The sequence below is a fragment of the Lytechinus variegatus genome, chromosome 1, assembly GCF_018143015.1.
Source record: "Lytechinus variegatus isolate NC3 chromosome 1, Lvar_3.0, whole genome shotgun sequence".
Taxonomy (NCBI): Eukaryota; Metazoa; Echinodermata; class Echinoidea; order Temnopleuroida; family Toxopneustidae; genus Lytechinus; species Lytechinus variegatus.
Genome location: NC_054740.1, coordinates 88,651,453 through 88,671,663, shown reverse-complemented (window position 1 = coordinate 88,671,663; position 20,211 = coordinate 88,651,453). Strand labels below are relative to the sequence as shown.

The following is a 20,211-nucleotide window of genomic DNA, read 5'->3' as shown; positions in this document are numbered from 1 at the left end:
AAAGTAGCCAGGTTTGAGGGACCAATTTTACTAGGTTTGAGGGATCAATTGTTGCTATATTAGATATTAATTTGATGATATAAAAATACTGTTTAATTCTGTCTTGAAAAGTGGGGGATATTTGTACATGCAAGCCCCCCCCCCTCCGAAAAATGTGGGGGTTTATATCCATCCCCCCCTCTCCCGCGAGCGGCCCGTGCCTTGGCGGGGGGGGGGCACTCAGTGTACAATGCATAGTGGGTATGTGCCGCGGAGGGGACCCCCATTTTCACACTCAAATTTCCGTTCCAAGGCATAGCATTTTTGTCTTAATAATTATTGAGAAAAAGAACAAAGAAAGCCGCTCCAAAGCATAGCATATTCTTCTTATCGAGAAAAAAGAAGAAAGATATCCGCTCCAAAGCTTCGCATATTTTCCGTTACGCCATTCCGGTCGCATTGATCTGCTACGATGAGCCGCAATTTTGGTGAAAAGCGGCCGCAGAGCGCTGTCCGACCATCGCCTCTGCGCTAGCGCACCCGGCGCCCATGCGCCGTGATAGCTGCATGAACGTGATCCAATACAAAGGACTCTGGTGGAGACTTTGGTATGAACGTATATACAGGTTTATTATACAGGCCAGCTAGGCAGGTCAATCAACAGGCATGGTATCCATGTTGCGGGAGGTGTATGAAGTGCTTAGATATCCATACTGATATCGTAACATCCCCCTTCTTCTGATAAGATTGAGAATTTCAAATTTCAATGATATTGTTTTCAAACAATACTTTTGGTAGTCTGCAAATTTTGGTAATTTGGCTTAGTTATGATTTATCAGATATAATATAGAAATTGTTTGGTTTGTGAGAATAATACCAATTTGTGATAAACTGTATGCATCTTCAATTTTACATAACTTCAATCTCGTGCAAAACTGAAAATAATTTGGATAACCGGATTGATCCTGAAATCAATATTTCCAAACAATAAGTTTTGGTTATAGTGTCTTTTGATAATTTCGTCAACACTATCTTGACATACCAAAAATAATGTACAATGATTATACATGCACATAACAAACTTAAAACTACACTAATGTCTTCAGTGTTGTCTTCTTTCTTCTCTTTCTCTTCTTTGCTTGAGAGTTTAGAGTGTTCATAATGTTTAATCTTCAAACATGAATCTCTCTGGTTTGCGAATAGTGCGTCCAGACCTCGTGGTTTGTGAGTATGTCTGTTGAGATTGATTAGAGTTAGACATTGGTGTTCGTTGGACGTTGTCTTCCTCTGGTTGAGTTTCTGTGGAATGGTCTTCTTCGAACCTCACACGCTTTGGAGTTGGGTTGGTGGATGGAATTTCCCTCAAGTGAGATCTATTTCTCCTCAAGATTCCTCCATTCGGCGTTGAAACTTCATAGGATCGAGGTTCTTCACAGACTTTGGATACTTTGGCTGGTATCCAAGTGTTGTCTCTTGGATGCAGAACTCTCACTGGCTGTCCTACATGCAGTGGTGGCAGATCAGAACTTGCATGTCGATCATGCACTTCCTTCATCTTGTCTTGCCTATTCAAGAGAAACTCGGTGGCAGTAGAATCTCTCGAAAGATAGTGACTTGGCAATGTGGTTCGGATGGGTCTTCCAAACAACATCTCTGCTGGTGATCTCAAGTTATTGTCAACTGGTGTTGCTCTCAGGTGCATCATGGCTAGTTGGCTGTCTTGGCTAGTTTGAGAACACTTTGTCAACAGATTCTTGATTGTACGAACCATTCTCTCAGCTAATCCGTTGGATCTTGGATAGTGCGGTGAAGAAGTGATGTGCTTGATATTCCACTTCTTGCACATGTCTTGGAATGGTTTCCCGACAAATTGTGGACCGTTGTCGGACACAATCTCTTCTGGTGGACCAAACAGACTGAAGATTCCCGTCATCTGTCTTGCTATAGCTGCACTGGATGTATCGGTTAGCTTAGCAATGATGGGATACTTGGAATAGTAATCAGTAACGAGTAGATACTCTTGTCTATTGTGCATGAACAAGTCAGTTCCCAGTCTGGTCCATGGTGCTGGTGGTACATCATGGGGATGCAGTGGCTCTTTCTGCTGTCTTGCTTGGTGTTTCTGGCATGTTTCACAATGCTTTATCAACTGATCAATGTCCTTGTTGATGTTTGGCCAGAACACTGTCTCACGAGCAAGTCGTCTCGTGCTTTCGATTCCCATGTGTCCTAGATGAAGCTGTCTAAGGATGTCATTCCTTAGTGTCTTCGGTATGATGACTTGACTTCCCTTGAAGAGTACTCCGTGTGATACTCCAATTTCATCTCTGTAAGACCAAAATTGACGAAGGGATGTCGGCAATTCTTGGATGGTCTCAGGCCATCCCTGAGTGACTATTTGCCATAGTGATCTGAGAACAGGATCATTAGCTGTTTCTCTCTGAAGCTCTGTTCTCTTGTGTTGTCCGAAGTATATCAAGTCAATCTGGTGCGAATCTTCGGCTTCAGAGCAGATGGATTCCACTCTGACATCTAGTGGAACATCGCGTGCTTCCTTGGGATTAGGAAGTCGGCTCAAGGTATCGGAAAGAATCATGTCTTTTCCTGGTCGATACTTGACTTGACATCGGTATCCTTGGACTTTGATAAGCAATCTCTGTAGACGTGGTGGTGCACTTCTAAGAGGTTTCTTCCATATCATTTCCAATGGTCTGTGATCTGTTATGACGGTGAATTCCTTCCCGAACAGATATGTATGGAAGCGGTTGATACCAAACACTAGGGCTAAGGTTTCCCTCTCTATGTTGGAATAGTTGGATTGTGCAGAGGAAAGACTTTTGGATGCAAATGCAACTGGTTTGCCTTGCTGGAGCAGGCATGCTCCTAGCCCTTTCATCGATGCATCTACTTCAAGAGTTGTCTCTTTCTTTGGGTCATAGAATTGTAGACATGCACCTGACGATACTGCACTTTTCAGGCTGTTCAAGGAATGTTCATGATCATCGTCCCAGATGAATGGTACTTCCTTGTGTAGAAGTTCTCGAAGTGGCGCTGACTTCTCTGAGAAGTTAGGAATGTATGCTGCTAGGTATGTGAATAATCCTAGGCATCTCTGAACATCTTCTTTGTCCTTGGGTGATGGCATTGAGGTGATAGCTTCTACCTTGCTCGGATCTGGGTAGATACCTGATCTAGTGTACTTGGAACCGAAGAAGTTGATGGCTTCCTTCTTGATAGTACATTTGGAGCTGTTGAAAACTAAGCCTTCTTGCTTTGCCGTCTCCATGAGTAGGTAGAGATTCCTATCGTGTTCCTCCTCCGTTCTTCCTACGATCGCTATGTCATCTGCGATGCATATGCAGCCTGGCACATTTTGGACAATCCTATCCATATGCTGCTGGAAGATATCCTGACTAGTACATAACCCAAATGGTAGTCTTTGGAAGCAGTACCTTCCAAATGGTGTACGAAATGTGGTGAGATCCTGGCACTCCTCTGCTAGGTGAACCGACCAGTAACCAGCCTTCGCGTCTAACTTAGAGAAGTACTGAGCTCCTGCGAAGACAGGTTGGACCTCTTCCAAGGTTGGTACCTTGTGTGGGCATCTCTTCAAGGCATCATTTAACCTCCTGGGGTCAAGACAAATCCTGATGGATCCATCTTTCTTCACAACAGTGGTCATGGAGCTGCACCAATCGGTGTGGTACTCAATTTTTCTGATGACTCCTTGCTGCTCCATTTTGTCCAGTTCCGCCTTGATTTTGTCTTTCAAGTGTACGCTGCACTTGCGGGGTGCGTCTATGGTAGGTTTAGCATCATCCTTGACATGAAGCATTGCCTTCCCTCGGAAACTACCAATAGCGTCAAACTGATTCGGATATGCTTGTTTGAGATCCCTTACACTTGTGATAGGGTGTTTGTTTAGGTTTAGGATTGGTTGTAGGTGTTTTGTTGTCCATTGAGTGAATTGTGATAATTCCAAGGTCAGTGCAACCTAACAACCCTAGGATCGCTGGACCCTTGACATCTGCTACATAGAATGTATGTGTTGACCATTTTGTACTCTTGTATCTACACTTTATGTCCAGTGTACCCTTACATGGAATCTGTGTCTCTCCGTAAGCTATAAGTTTTATTGTTGTTTGTTTCACTACTGATTCCCACTTTGGACCGTAAATTGCTTTGGCGGTACGTACTGTGATAGTGTTAGCACTTGCCCCTGAGTCCACTTTTAGGTAAAGCTTATGTTGACCTACTCTCTGTGGGCATATTATGTCAATGTTAGCAAATGCTACAGTACCTTCTGGATTTACAACTGTGTGTGGTCCATTAGTGTGTATGGTGTCGAATTGTGCTGCGTTGAATGGACTATCTGTAGATTGATAACGATCATGATCTGTGGTAGTATCATGTGCTATGTCCATTTCGCTTATTGGTTTACTCTTTCGACTTTTCGACTTTGATCGTGATTTGTTTTGTCTTGTTTTCTGATCATCAGATACCGTGTCTGATCTTTGGTCATCTGATCTACGATTCTGTTTACGACTACGATCATTTTTCGATTTACGACAGAATTTGGCCCAATGGCCCTTGGTGCCACAGGCACGGCACTCATCGTCATACGCAGGGCACTGACGAGGTTTGTGGAAACGTCCGCAGTTACCACATGCTTTTCGTCCCTGGTTACGCTTGAACGAATCGATATTCTGTTTAGGGTCTAGTGTCTCAAGACATTGTCGGCTCGCAGCGACTGCCTCGTATTTACGACCTTCTACCAAGATTTGTTCGACCTTGTAACCTTTCGGTTGATCTAGCAATGACTTTTGGAATTCGAGACTTGGAGTTGACGCAATCACTAACTCCATGATTCGCTCATTTAACTCAGCTTCCTCGAAATCGCAATTTTTGGCTTTGTCCCTACACCTGGTAACGAATTCATCGATCGTTTCATCTGGTTTCTGCCTGTACCGCATTAGCTCTAAGCGGTGTATGCGAAAATTGATATTGACCTTTAACTGTGCCTCTAATAGTCTCCATAGCTCTTGCGGTTTTTCTTTATCGGTCTCTGATAGCCCCGATGCATTGATTCGACGCAAGCCTTCATTGCCTACAGCTATCTTGATTTTTATAGCCACTTTTCTCTGATCAGTTATGTCTTGGTCTGCTAGAATCAGCTCCATTCTTTGTCTGAAAAGCTGGAACTCTTCTGGTAGGTCTGTTGCCTCCCAGTTCATTTCTGGATATTTTCCACTACTCATTGTGTATGTTCGCTGTACGTATTATTAGGTATTTAAATGAATGAGTGTAGATATTAATGTCTGATTATATCCACGTGTGAACGCTCCTTACAGTCACAGGTCGACTGGTGATGATACCTGTAACGCACTCACAGCCCTGTGTGAATGTCATTAGGTGTTTCATGCAGTGAAAATGCTGATCACTCCCACTCACTTCTCACACTCCAGATTTACAATTAATATTAGGAAAATATTAATTCATTGTTCACACTCTAGTCCAGAAAATTAAGTAATTTAGGTTTTATCAACTTTTAGTGTATGTTGATCTTATGATGCAGACCTCTGTGCCAGAGATTGAACACAGTTATAACTTATTCAGGCTATATTTGATTGTTTACAGTTACCGTTAGCATCTCGCTCCTTCTCACAACACTGTGATTTGCTGTGACAGTGCATTGGGTATGCACGGTACGGTACATGAGCGATGCGATAGCCGGGGCTAGCGGGCGGCGACTCGCGGGCGCCCGTTGGGTTAGTAGGTTATGAAGCATGCGAATTTCGGTAAAAAGACATGCAGTTTACTTCCCAACAATACAGTATCTGGTTACTTGATCCCTGTCATTTCAAAGGCGATCACTGTTTTCAGCTGCCACCATGATCCAATACAAAGGACTCTGGTGGAGACTTTGGTATGAACGTATATACAGGTTTATTATACAGGCCAGCTAGGCAGGTCAATCAACAGGCATGGTATCCATGTTGCGGGAGGTGTATGAAGTGCTTAGATATCCATACTGATATCGTAACAGAACGTACCCCCCGGAGGCGACCCGTTCCAAGGACCCCCGTTTTCACAAACATTTGTCGTTCCAAAGCCCGTTCCGAGGACCCTCCTTTTTACAATAAGCTCGCTCCAAGGCCCCCGTTTTTGTCTCGCCCGCGGCACATACCTACTACTTTTTTGGTCGAGTACCCCCCCCCCGGTGCCTTACTTTCTAAAAGTAAATCGAATCATATACGAAAACCGAATCAGTCGTTTGATGATCTGCATGAAGAAAGGTCATCCAATGATGGAACGTTATTCAATTATATTGTGCGCCTTCGGATGGGTGAGCCACATTCACTGAAACCATTGATCTAATTCAGGTCAGTAAATGAATCTCGTCGACCATCAACATGATCAAAGCGAAAGAAGATTCATTCATTGTGTTCACTCATGGTCAGGGCTCCGTAACACAAAGTATAATGATTGATCGTACGCTTGATTTTTACGATTGATTGTACATTGTAGTCAATGCAATCAATCGTGAAATTTTGTTCTACGATCATTGCTAAGCTTTGTGTTAAAGGCTTCAGGATTCCCTGTTATGCAATTTTCCTGCGTTGATCAGCGATCATCGAAAGACGTAAAACTAACGTGAATTCATTATTCAACAAGCAAGGTCGAGTACATCATCAACTCCGATCGGTGTCTACATTTTGTTGAAAATGTGTTTTTATCCACATAAAAACTTAATATAACGAATATGGAGCGAAAATCGAGAGGATATTTATGTGTTCTTTGCATTCTCATTGGATTTCTAGATTCCGGTAAGTGCATTTAAAGGGATGGTCCGGGCTGAAAGTATGTATAGTTTAATAGAGTAGAATTCATTAAGCAAAATGCCGAAAATGTCATCAAAATCGGATAACAAATAGCAAAGTCATTGAATTTCAAAGTTAAGCAATATTTTGTGAAAACAGTCCCTCGAATGTATATTCAGTAGGTTGGCTGATGATGTCACGTCTCCACTTGTTCTTTTGTACTTTAATATATGAAATTAGGTTTATTCAATTTTTTTCTTCGAAGAACTAGAAAAATTGGATTGAAAACTGATTTACTGCATTAGATATATATTGCTGCAACGTATTTCACTATAAGAAAGACATTATTCACACATGTATGAAATAATGAAAAATTTACGATTTTATGCAATAAAATAAGAAAAAAGAAAGTGGAGATGTGACGTCATCAGCTCACCTAATGATTATTCATGACAACTGTTTTCACAAAATATTGCTAAACTTTAAACTTCAATAACTTAATAATTTGTAATCCGATTTTGATGAAATTTTCGGCATTTTGCTCAGTGAAATCTATTCTACGTATTAAGATATAAATATTTTCAGCCCGGACCATCCCTTTAACAGTTAGTTTGACTTGTTGGTGTCTCTTTGTTCAAAATACACACTGTAAATATTTAATGAAGATCTTTTTCATAAGAAAAATCGTACTGTCTCAATGAGACAATTTAGTCTCGTCCACTTTAATGCAAGAAGTCTATTCTATATAAAAATGTTGATAGCATTTGTGCATATTTAATGTCTTTGAATTATCCTTTCTCCTTGATTGGAATAACTGAAACTGGGATGAATAACAAACCTGCTATATTTTCTCTTCCTTGGTATACATTTTGTCAATCGGCTCGTTTATCTGGAAAAGGTGGAGGAGTGGCATTTTATATAAATAATAAACTAAAATTTCGAATGGAAATGAACGCAAATATAAACTCAAGCCTACAACACTTGTTCACTGCAACCACCCTGCCTGTGGGGAATCTACAGGTAGGACTACATTTGTGTGCCAATGCTGTACATAGCACACACTTCAAAAAATAATTAAAATATCACTTTTGTGACCAAAATTACTCATTTCCATAAAGTTGCAATTTATTTTTCATTAGTAACTTGGGAATAATTTTTGTATTCACCAGAGCGCTCAAAAACTTGAGTTTTGGGCATATTTTTGTGTACGCCCTCTATTGGTGGAAAGTAATATGGCAAGAAAATTTTCATTTTTCAATCTTTATTTTTAATAAAAAAAAAATAATTTAAAGAATTAAATTTACATAAGTGCCAAGTTATATGATGAATAGCTGTAATGAAACTGACAGTGTAAGAAAATCAAGCACTTGTCCGAAATAAAAAGAGAAAATAAGCCAAACATTGCCACCATTATTTTGCCACACATGGGTATGTAACTGAGAACAAGGTTCTATCATAACCTTGTTCATTGAATGAGTGGTTAACATTATGAAAAGGAGTGCGAAAAGAAAATACTACTTTGAAAAATTCAGAGCTGTAAAATCCGATTTACGAAAAACATATGGAGTGTCGTTAATAACATTTTGAATAAGAATAATCATTCCTTTATTCAATCAATTGATTATAATGGTTGCTCTATTAATGACCCAAATGAGAAAACAAATGTTTTCAATAACCATTTTGTAAATGTTGGCGCTAATCTTGTTGACTCGATTCCGGTTTCTGATTTATCATTTTCTCCTTTTTTGCGAGGGGACTTTGTTCAAAGTTTCTATTTTAAACCAGTCACTGTGAATGAAATCTTGGTCATCGTCAACAAAGTGCACAATGAGAACACTTCTGGATATGATAATGTTAGCATACGCCTTTTAAAGTCAGTTATCAAATCTTTGCTCATTTCATTAACTCATATTTTCAATTTGTCATTGCATACTGGAGTTTTTCCATCTGTTATGAAAATCGCAAAAAAATATCCCTGTGTTTAAAAAGGGTGATGCAGATAACATTGATAATTATCGACCGATCTCAATTTTACCTTCATTTTCTAAGATTCTTGAAAGGCTTGTTTTTAATAGACTCTCTAGTTTTTTTTACATGATTTCAATGTATTATGTTCTGACCAATATGGGTTTCGTAAAGATTTTTCAACAGGGTCTGCAATTCTTGATTTATACACTATGTCCGGGCGTTGTTCATTGCAAAGCCTGTATACATGTAATCATGATTGTTTCGCGTTTTGGTGCATCCAATTCATCAAGCCTTATTGGCTTTTACGGATACACCCTTTCCATTATTTTAATTATAATTTGTACTTTTTTTATTTGTATGCTATGATATTACATTTCCTACTTGTATCATTTTAATCAATTTGATATTTCCATTTTTACTTGTGTATATATATAAATATGTATTTTTAATGGAAATAAATAAATAAATGAATGAAAGTAATGATATATAAGCATCTTTTCAAGTTTATTTTGAAAATATTGATGTTTAGAGATTCCTTAAAATCGTTGGGCAAGGAACTACAATATAGGCTATACTGGTACAGAAAAGGCAAACCATTTTTGTAAGTAAAGTTCGTGTCGGGGGGAGGTGATAAGAATTTAGTTGTCTTGTTGGGTAGTTCTGTAGAGATGCATTTTTAAAGATCATATTTAAAAATGTTGCAGGGAGAAGATAATTTAAACGAGTTGGAACAGATAAATATTAACTCCCAAAATGTTGTTTAAAACAATATCTTGTCTGTATTTGTTCGAAATATTATCCTGAGGGTTTTTTCTGCAGTAATATAGAATGACCCTTCACCGTCAACATAATAAGGAGAAAAATAACAAATTCGTAATGTCATGAAAGTGAGCACATATCAATATGTGCAAAAGGACTAAGTCCCGAATTTCACGTGGTTCCTTTTTACAAATGAAAAACAAATGAAGTAAAAGAACGCAAAAAAGGGAAATACTTCGTAAACATATTTCAGTCCAGAGGCGGCGGAACATACAATGAAAGTGTAGGGGCACCTATTGTTTGGCCGACACTGAAGGTGCCCCTCCAGTTTTTTCCGTCTGAGCCTGATGTTCGGCCGCCTCTGTTTCAGCCGGATTTGAATAGACCGTAAAATTGTACCATCCCTCACAATTTGAATTGAGAATGACAGAATAATAATGTAAAGTCTTAATTATTACATATTTAATATTAACGTAATGATGCGGTTACACAACGCATCCATCACAACGATGATAATGCCTTTTCATGCATAATATACTCAACATACTCTAAATGCAAATGAGCTACAATGTAATATAAGGAGCGTTTTATGAAAGGACTTGTCATCCTATACAGGTCCCATGGTAACAATGCTTCTCAGTCAAAAGTAATCAGATCTGAAAACTTGTCGGACAAAAACATTGATGAAATGCTCCCAATGTCCCTAATCATACCCCTCCCCGAGTGAGGCGAGGGACCAGTCATTTTGGAGTGGGATTTACATCATTTTAGAGCTAGTATTAAATAGACATTTCACTCCAGATGGAGCAATAGTGCACTCTCAAAAGATGTGAATCCCACTCCAAAATGACCGGTCCCTCGTCTCACTCTGGGAGAAGTGTGAATTGGGACCAGATTAGCGCTTTTGCATTGCCCGTCTCACACTATGCTATTTGTTGCGATCCGAATTTCAAATTAATTGTGATAACATTTGATATGGATATTCCAACTAATAAAATATTACGGATCAGAGTTTAGAATAGTGGTAGGACTATAGTGAAGTCGAAATTCAATCCATTTAGAGCCTCCCTGAATGAATAAAAACAAATTCAGTTCCAAATCGTAATGACGTCATCATCGGCTGCGACTTAAGCCGATTTTGACTTTACTCCGACCTTGCCGCAAAGTAAAAATATGATTTTAGTTTTCCTCACAATATTCCAAACTTTGAATAAAATAATTTTACTTACTGGAACATTCATATTTAATGCAAAATGATATTTCTTGAAAAATCGCGTCGCAACTGGTCGCATAGTGTGAGACGGGCTTGTGTACAGTTACCATGATTACTATGCAACGCATCCAGCTAGCGTATGGCACAAAAGCGATATTCCTTGACGGAGATCATATTTCATTATTGTGAAAGAAATGAATGAAGAGAACAATGGTAGACGTATAGCTTAAATCAAGGTTCTCCAGAGCTATCTACCCTTGGAATCATTGGTGAGGCCGAAAAATGTATCTTCAGGAAATCGAACCATGGTTCTCTTCATTTATTTTTTTCACACTATATTTCGGTATAATATAAGTTGAAGTTTTCTAAATGCTCGATGCAGAGTGATAAATATTTTCATATTGCTTCGTTTGCTACCGACAATTCCACCCTTGGCGGTCTTAAGGCAATCTATCTGAAGATCGCCAAGGGCGTGAAACCATTGCGATGTCTGCTACCAACGCCAAGCAAGGTCTGAAAATAAATTAAAAGTATAATAGACTGAGTTGAGATAAGTTCGAGAATATCCATGGCATTATCCCGATCTCTGCTTGCTTTTTTTAAACAGTGTCACCTCAAATGGTCTTTCTAGCACTTAATCAACAGATAATGTATGCTAATCTGACGTCAGAAGATACGCATATGATTACGGATTCCAGGTTTATGTTGATTTCCACCGTTCAAGCTGCCCCGAGTTCGATAGACTATGATCCCGTTGACCAACGGGTCTACTGGTCGAGTCATGAAACTCATCAAATTGGTCGCGTCAGATTGGATGGGTCTGACGATGAGGTCATAAATGGAATACCAGGTATGTTCTTCCGGTGACTAATTTCAATCTAGGCTATTCACACTTTGTCAAATATCCCCTTAGTCTAACCAATAATCTAAATGGTCGTAAATGAATTGTTTATGAACGTTTTTGAAACGAATTAAAAAAAAATATAATCTAATAGGAAGATGAAGTGGAGATAAGACCAAATTTAAAGCAAACCAAGTGGGATTAGCCATTATCATATTATGATGTTGGGCGATCTAGGTCTTACCTCCTAGCTCTATACCACATAATGTTATGACATTTCGAAAAGGTCTCGGGAAGGTTTTTATTTTCTCATTTTAAACGATTTTATAACATTCATACAATCCCATATTAATATTTAGCCAAATATTTTAAGCATACTTTATGACAACATCCACTTTATATTTTTTACCTGTATTATTTTAGAATGTTGTATAAAAGAATCAAGAATGCAAAAGTAATCTAAATACTGTTTATTTTATTAATCATTGACTTTCCCCCTCTTCATGGATATTGCGGGAAATCATTTAAAATGTACTTCCATTTAATAATTAACAACGTTCAAAACAGATCTGTGGACATCATTTTACATCGTAATGTAATCGATATTAATTTGCGAGAGCGAAACAGACTGGCAGCCTTTCCCATTTCCCATTATTCCCTCAAGCATAAAAAAAGATTAGTCTGACTCGTTTCGTGGTTAGCAGATCTGCTATAGCTGTCTGTGTGACTCTCGTCTTACAATCAGAGGGACGTGGGTTCGAATCCCAGCCATGGCATGCTTTCCTTTAGCAAGAAATGTATCCACATTTTGCTGCACTCGACCCAGGTGAGGTGAATTGATACCCGGTAGGATTTATTCCTTGAATACTTTAGCGCCTATACAGCGGCTCAGCTACAGCCGGAATGATTATGATACCGAGTATCCAGCGCAGTAGAGTATGCAATTATAGCTGCGCTATAAAATGGACCAATATTGATAGATGAATCTTATAGAGCATCTTTCCAACATTACAAAAATACAGGCTGATTCATTTAACTTTGTTTTTTTTTAAATATCACCGTGATTTACTTTGTCAACCTTTTAATTTACAAAAGCCTGAACCATTGTTTGGAGCTAATTATATTCAAATCGCTTTGTTATTGTTATGCAGCTCCAACTGATGCTATAGCCTTGGATACCACCAACCGTAAAATATATTGGGCTGTATTATCCAGATATGAGGTTTGGCGAGCCGATCTGGACGGAAGCAATAATGAACTAATTTTAGGCTCATTGGATATGTTAAATGCGTTCCCGAGTGGACTAGGAATAGACCCAATTAGCGGGTGAGTCTAGTTTGTTTTAATACTATCCAAGTTCCAATGATTGTGGAGGGACACATGCAATCATTTGTTAAATTTATGAAAAATGTCAAAATTTTTGATCGCCTGCTTCGCTCGTTGACAAGTTTTTAAATTAATTTTGCCATATCTGGTCCCCTCAAAATTATTTGCCACTGCAAGAAAGAAAACCCCTCAATGTATATTGATTTGTTGTTTTGTTAATACTTTCCATTTACTTGCGTTATATATCTCTCTCGTATTTTCGCCGGCTTACATGAAGTGCATGTGTACGAAACATAAACCATGCATAAGACAAATTTAATTGAATTATTGGCGTAGATCCAGTCCTTATAGTGGGAGTGGGGGTGATAGCAATTTTGATCTGAAAATTCTAAATATTGGGGACACGGCACCCACACTAAAGCGCTATATATACAGGATATTATGACCATGTACATAATTTGAACATCTTTCAGTAAAAGACCTGTAAAGATTTTTGATGGCTATAGAGTAATGCTTTACAATTAATATCAATATGCGAGCGAGTGAAGCGAGCGTGCAAATTTTCAGTAGTTGGAAGACAAAATGATGTTCAAAAACCTCTGAAGTGGTGGTAATTCACATCATGGGCAATCAACGTATGTGTGTCGTCTTTCTAAGGTGTGTGTAATGATGGGAGAAATGCAGCGAGTGAGCGAAGTGGGCAAGCCTTGAAAAGTTGCTTCAATCGTTTAAAATGATGTCATAAAGGTAGATTATCAATAAACTAAAATACAGAAGAAAGGGGAAAAGAGATATAAAGTGCAAATAAGTATTTAACAGTCCATAATTTTTTCAATGAATACTCATTTGCTCACTGGTTGAAGTGGGATGGGAATCATTATTATCGGGAATAAGGCTGCTTATGAAATGATGATAGGTTATCACAGGCCACAGTATAAACTTCCAAAAAGGTGAAATGGACAGTGATGCAAATCGAAAGAAAACTTTTGCAGAAAGGAAATATTTTGAATATTTCAAAGATTATTTTGGGAGTGATGCAATTATTCAAAATTTTGGGGGGAAATCATGTTAGAAATAATTATTACATTCTAATGTTATTTTTATTGTTGATGTGATTTAAGGCCTGCTATGATCGGATTAATTGTAAAGTGTGTGGGAAATGTTGCTGTCCTAATTTGCTTCTGTGTTTTATTAACGGCATTGATTTGGTCAATGCCATCAGTAACTTACCGTAGGCCTATACTCTTAACTTGAAGTATATATTTTTGTACAAATTATCCCCCGCTTCCACAAAGATGCTATGATAGTATGACCCCCCCCCCCCCCATTCACGCCAGTGTATTCAAAGAATGTTTTAATATGTTTATATGACCATATTTAAAAGTTATTGATACCTTACACTTCATAAATGGACGTATTATAACCTAACTTTCATGATGCAGGGGATATGCTAAACGTGGAGATTTGTCATTGCCAAAATCTTATAAGATTTGATTGACCGAGCGAGAAACTTTGCATTTTTAGAATTCAAAATTGGGCAAATTTAAGCACTTTGAACGCATTTAAAGGTGAATCCACGCATTTACAATGGTATTTATCATTTGATGATGAAAAAAATATTATTTCTGTCTTGAAAAATGGGGGGGGGGGGGTGATTGTACATGCCACCCCCCCCCTCTCCGAAAAGTGGAGAGATGTATCCCTCTCCCATCCCCGTGAATTGAAAGGTCTATATGCCAATTTCCCAGTTATTGTTTGTTTAAAATTAAAAACCTTCGTCATTTGTCTTTACAAGAGCGTTAGTAAGACCAAGAGAGAAGTTTTCCAAACTTGTGTAAGCTAAATAAGATTATACACTCCATATTGAGATGTTGGAAAAGTTGCATCAAATCTTTGTAAATGTGTTTCTATCAAAGTAAAGTAAAAATTGCGAAATGGTCAAATTGTGTCAAAAAAGTTTTTAAAATAACTATACATTTAATAATTATATGTTAATTAAAGCTGAATTACATTTCTGTTTGGACAGGATCTTATTTGTGTCAGGTTTACGAGCTGGGCTAGATGGTTCATCCCCGATTCAAGACAATCCAATGACCATGATGGGGCGAATTCTTTCTATTCAAGTTGAGCAGTGTCCCTCGGGGTTTCCGGGTAGGTACTATTCTAGTGTGTATCCAAATTTTTACCTCGGACATTGGGCTTTCGTTATTTTGTTTGATTACATATTGATTAAAAAAGTACTCTGTAAATGTATCGTTTTGTGGTCTAAATATCCTTTTTCTTTAGCTCGCGCTAAGCGCTCGCATTATTTGATTTATGAAGTATTAATCTCTTTGTGAATTACATGAAAGTTCTCAAAAACCCTTTTCAAGTCTGATTGCCAAAACTTATCAGCAAGCGCTGTGCGCTCGCCCATTGACTAGTGAGGCATATATACTTCTATACAGTGCGTATCAAAAAAAAGTTTACACTTTGAAAAAATCCTGTAAAATTATACATTTGTAATATCCTGAAAATTGTTCCACATTTTAACATTGGTACAGGTCCATTAAAGCAAATGACGATATAACTGTCGAAAAATATTTCCGCTTGAGTGAGCATCACTTACTTTTGAAAAGTTAGTGAAAAATGATTTGCGCAGAAATTTGAAATAGTTATGCAAATAAAAGTAGACCTTAATCATGAAGAACACATGGAATTTAATTAGTAAATTTGATTTGAAGATATCTTCTACATTGTTTGACTTGTTTCCTTGCCCAAAACACTTCGAAGAGTGCATTTTGCCCCACCCCACTCCCCCACACACCGAGGCCATCGTGACGATATTTGCTTTACACTGAGCTGTGATTTACATGAAATGGCTTAAGCTTGATTTTCATTTTGTTAATCATTGCTAAGCATGGGAAAAGTGTGGAGAAACAAGTATTAAATAAAAAATGAAATGCAAACCAACTTTCAATGATAAAAACTTAGTGAAAAAATGCTGGAGATGTCTGATATAAACTTTTGTTCAGATTCAGTTATGTCCTCAGATCTAGCTGGCACAAATAGGGTAAAGGTTGTGCTTATTGAGTGTTGATATTTCAATTTGGGTGGCAAAATCGTCACAAAATGCTTGAATGTATCCGTTTTAATCCAATTGACTAAAAGTGCAAGGGAAATGTATGATAAATCTTTCGTATAGTGTCAGTTTGATTTCGTCCTTTCGACTTGACACAGCATGAAAACAAGCATTTCTGCGCAATCAAATGTATGCGAGCTTTACAGAAATGGACAGTGCTCATTCAAGTGTAACATTCTGGCAAAACTTTTACTTTCATTGGATAGATGAGACCCAAACCCAAGATTATATGTGAAAAAATTACCCACGTGTTGAGTATTTTTTAATTCCCAGGACTTTTTTAAAGTGTAAACTTTTTTTTGATACGCACTGTATAAATTCTAACTACTTTATATAACTTTTATAACAGCGTTAAAAAAATTAGCTCGCGCTTTGCGCTCGCATTGATAAAAAATATATCAACTTATTCATCCTATTCGTAATAACAAAAGTGCTTAAACTGTCCAGTTTCCAGGCCTAAATATTGAAGAAATCGCGCTCTTATTAGGTCTATTAGATTTTTAAATGAGATAGTATCCTTTTCATGAATTCCTAGTCCGTTAATTGTCATTTTTTTTCCAGATAGCAATATCAGGCCTGTAAAAGCATTCCTCAAGAAAAGTGTGTGTGTGTTTCATTTCAAACAAACATGAATCATCGATGTGAAAGCGTAGCTATAGGCCTATTGGGGGCCTATTAACATTGGAAACCAAGTGAAATCTTTGTTTGATTTGTTATGTTAGGTTCAAAATTGTGGAGATATACTGAAGTGAATGAGATAGACTTTCAATACTCTGATGGTAGCGGCCGAACAGTGGTGACCATGGTTCCAAGTATGATGACAACAGATCCTAGGGTTTCCTTTGGTAAATATGGAGCTATCGCAACACTGGCAGATTATACAACACACACATTACTTTCGGTCAATCTCACCAGCGGAGTGTCGTCGTCACATAGTGATGTTACGCTGACTGATGGCAATACACTTAGTACTTATGGAACAAGTACCGTTCGAGTTGTGGAAGGTAAAAGCCCTACGTGTAATTTGATACCAGGGTGTGCCGGGGCGGGGGGAGGGTATATATATATTTTGCCATATTTTTTTCAAGGAGAAAAAAAGGGGGAGAAAGAAAAATATCCAAGGGAAGCATCTGAATCCTGTAACTCTCTATCTGCCCTTGTTTTTCAATTGAAGGGAAAAAGGTTACCTTTAGTTCGTAATGCCCCTATCAAAATGATAATGATAAATGATACAGACGATTACTGTAATATTCCGCATCCTGGAATGTCCGCACACAATATGTACTTTCTCCGCTCCCTGCATGCATGGGGAGCATTCCAACAATTGTTAGGCATCATAATAGGCTTGAGAATTTCTCATCCCACGGGGTTCACTGGAGGTTGGCCCTATTTGGAAGACAAAAAAATCAATGTTAAATGTCAAGTCCACCCCAGAAATATGTTGATTTAAATAGATAGAGAAAACAAAAATTTCATCATAATCGGATGTAAAATAAAAAAAAAAGTAATGGCATTTCGAAGTTTCGCTGATTAAAAAAATAACAGTGATATTCACGACTCAGTGACATGCAAATGGGTCAGTCGATGATGTCCATCACCTACGATTTGAATTATACAATATTTCATTTTTTACATATTTGACAATAAGAACCAACTTGACTGAACCATATAGTATCAAACAATGTTGATTCCACATGTTTAGGGAGGAATTGTTGCTTCCCTTGACAACGATGAGAAAATAAGAATATTTCATATTTCACATAATAGATAATACACAACAAAAAAGTAAGTCCCCCTAGATCAAATTGCTGTAACTTTTGAACGGAATTATTTTGAGATCTGATATTTCGTAAATGGTTTTCTACACTCATTAAGCAACTCCTTGGGAAAATGAGATTGATCGGTTGAGTCATGCATGAGTAATTAAAGATTGAATTAAAAATGACTATTTTTGAAAGTCACAAGTTAGAGTCGTTTTCAGATTGTGCAAATACAAAGTTGGGCAAAAGTTGTTTTTAGGTGAATTTCATGGTGTTATGCTGTTTTACTATCCATTTTGCCACTCCACACACAATTTTGATATCGTATGTTCAGGGTTGAGTGAGCACAATGTATTGTAGGGGCCGCGGAAGCGGGGGGGGGGGGGCACCCCACTTTTTTCCAATAGCAATTACAATAATGTAAAAATGACCATACGATTGTGATGTTTTTTTTTTTGGCATGGTCAGCCCCCCCCCCCCCCACTTTGAAAACCGTTCCGCGGCCCCTGTATTGTGACGTATCATCCTAGGGGTTTATGGTAGTATCCGCTACAACTTGTTAGATCATGTTAAAATGTGAAAATGTTGGTGTTTCCCCTGATTATAGGCCCCTCCCCCATTTTAAAACTCTGTATCCACCACTGATTTGTCTATAAATTAAACTCGCTGATCATGAGAAATTGTTTGGACAAAATACATTTATGTAGTATAAAGAGTATTCATTCCTCAGTTTTCGAATGTGCTCGCTCAAACATGAAAATGTTTAAAGTTCGGAAAGTGTGTGGTGATAGAAATGATGGATGATAAAAAAAAACAGCAATTAAAGTCACATTTGCATCCGAATTCGCCCCCAATATTCACTTTATTACCCTTTAAAATGAGTCTGTAACGTTGAAAATACAAATTTTTCCACTTTGATGCGTGCTCACTCACCCATTAATAAACAAATCGATTTCATTTTTGCACAGAATTCTGCCCATATGTTGATAAACATTAATGTTAAATGACATTGATAAAGACAGCCTTGAAAAAAGTTCCACCATATTAAATAAGGGGTTACTTATTCTTAAACATAATTATGCACCCATAATGTACATAAATCTATGAGAGAGGAAGTCCAAATTTTAACAAATATGAAATGAGGGTTTGTTTCATGGACGGTTTTTGTTACTTCTGCCATGAGTTATTTCATGAAACTTCGCACATGGCTTCAAAGTAACACTATCCAAAAGGCGCGCACACCAAAATAACCATTCGATACGGCACAGAGTGGGGCCAAGGCCTTGAACTTTCTTTTCATTTACATAATTTTCGAATATTGTGTGCTCACTGATGCATTAAACATCGGGATTTTCATAAAAAATCAAATCAGATTAATATGCAAGGAGGTTTTTTTTACAAATATCCTTAGCTATGAATTTCATTTTTTTTTCCAATAACGTAAAAAAGAGCTAATCACATTCCACCTTTTCATTCAAGCGTGAATGTTTAATTAAACGCCTTTGAATCATTGAAGCATGTTAATTGGTCATTAAAATAACGAAAAAGTTGAGAAAAGATCATTTTCAGTTACCAAAATGAAACAATACATGCCTATGATATTTGAAAATCGTATTTTTTGTTTTCATTAAATGTTCATTGAACCGTGAAACGATATTGTTGAAGATACTCTTCCCCAAAATAACTCATCATATTCCATCATTTTTATTGATAGAAATGTGTAAAAAAATCCAATTTTAATATTGAATTGTGTTTATTTAACCCTGAAATTTAGCCAAAAAGTTGTATCGTCTTTTAGAAAGTACATTTTCCAAGCCTTCTGACTATTTTTCATGATGAGAATGTGGAATTAGTTCCAATAAAATGGAATCAAAGTAATGATATTTGACTTGTGACTTTTGAAAAGTGACGTTTTTGCCTTTTGACGGTGCTCACTGAAGCATGCCGTAAAATAAGTCCACAACATTTACTCAGAGGATAGCTCATGTAAGAATACATGTATATTAAAAAATCGCATTGGTTCGGAAAATATTGATGTTTGTTTGAGGGGGGCCTTACTTTTTTTGTTGATTATACAAAAGAAATAGCGAGTGGATGACGTCATCGGTCTCCGCATTTGCATACCGACAAAGGATGTGCGTGCAACTGTTTTGTGAAATTAAACGAAACTTAAAAATGTCATAACTTTCTTGTTTCACATCCGTTTTGATGAAATTTTTAGTGTTATGCTTGTTGAATTTTTCTCTTTTTAATCAAATCAACTTTTTGTTGGGATGATCTTGTCCTTTAAGTCATATCCTTTCTCAAAATAATTTGGCAGAAATGTTCGTAGTGCTGAATAAGAATATAACTGGTTCCTCAGCATGCTTCACTGAACGGGCTCTAAAGGTGAACTTGTCACCTTTTCCAAAAGTCACAACAAG

General features: G+C 37.6%; 1 protein-coding gene across 3 annotated transcripts in view; it reads left to right on the top strand.

The window, feature by feature from the left end:
• Positions 1-6,572: 6,572 nt before the first annotated feature.
• Positions 6,573-20,211, top strand: part of LOC121427302 (hyalin-like) — an 81,989-nt gene continuing 68,350 nt past the window's right edge. The window contains exons 1-5 of one of the 3 annotated variants that reach the window (XM_041623655.1): positions 6,573-6,806; positions 11,348-11,590; positions 12,733-12,907; positions 14,934-15,058; positions 16,751-17,032. In XM_041623655.1, the coding sequence (XP_041479589.1) occupies positions 6,743-6,806; positions 11,348-11,590; positions 12,733-12,907; positions 14,934-15,058; positions 16,751-17,032 (889 nt within the window). In that variant the 5' untranslated portion in view covers positions 6,573-6,742. The remainder of the gene's footprint in view (positions 6,807-11,347; positions 11,591-12,732; positions 12,908-14,933; positions 15,059-16,750; positions 17,033-20,211) is intronic. The other 2 variants (XM_041623648.1, XM_041623642.1) reach the window with 2 other exon arrangements.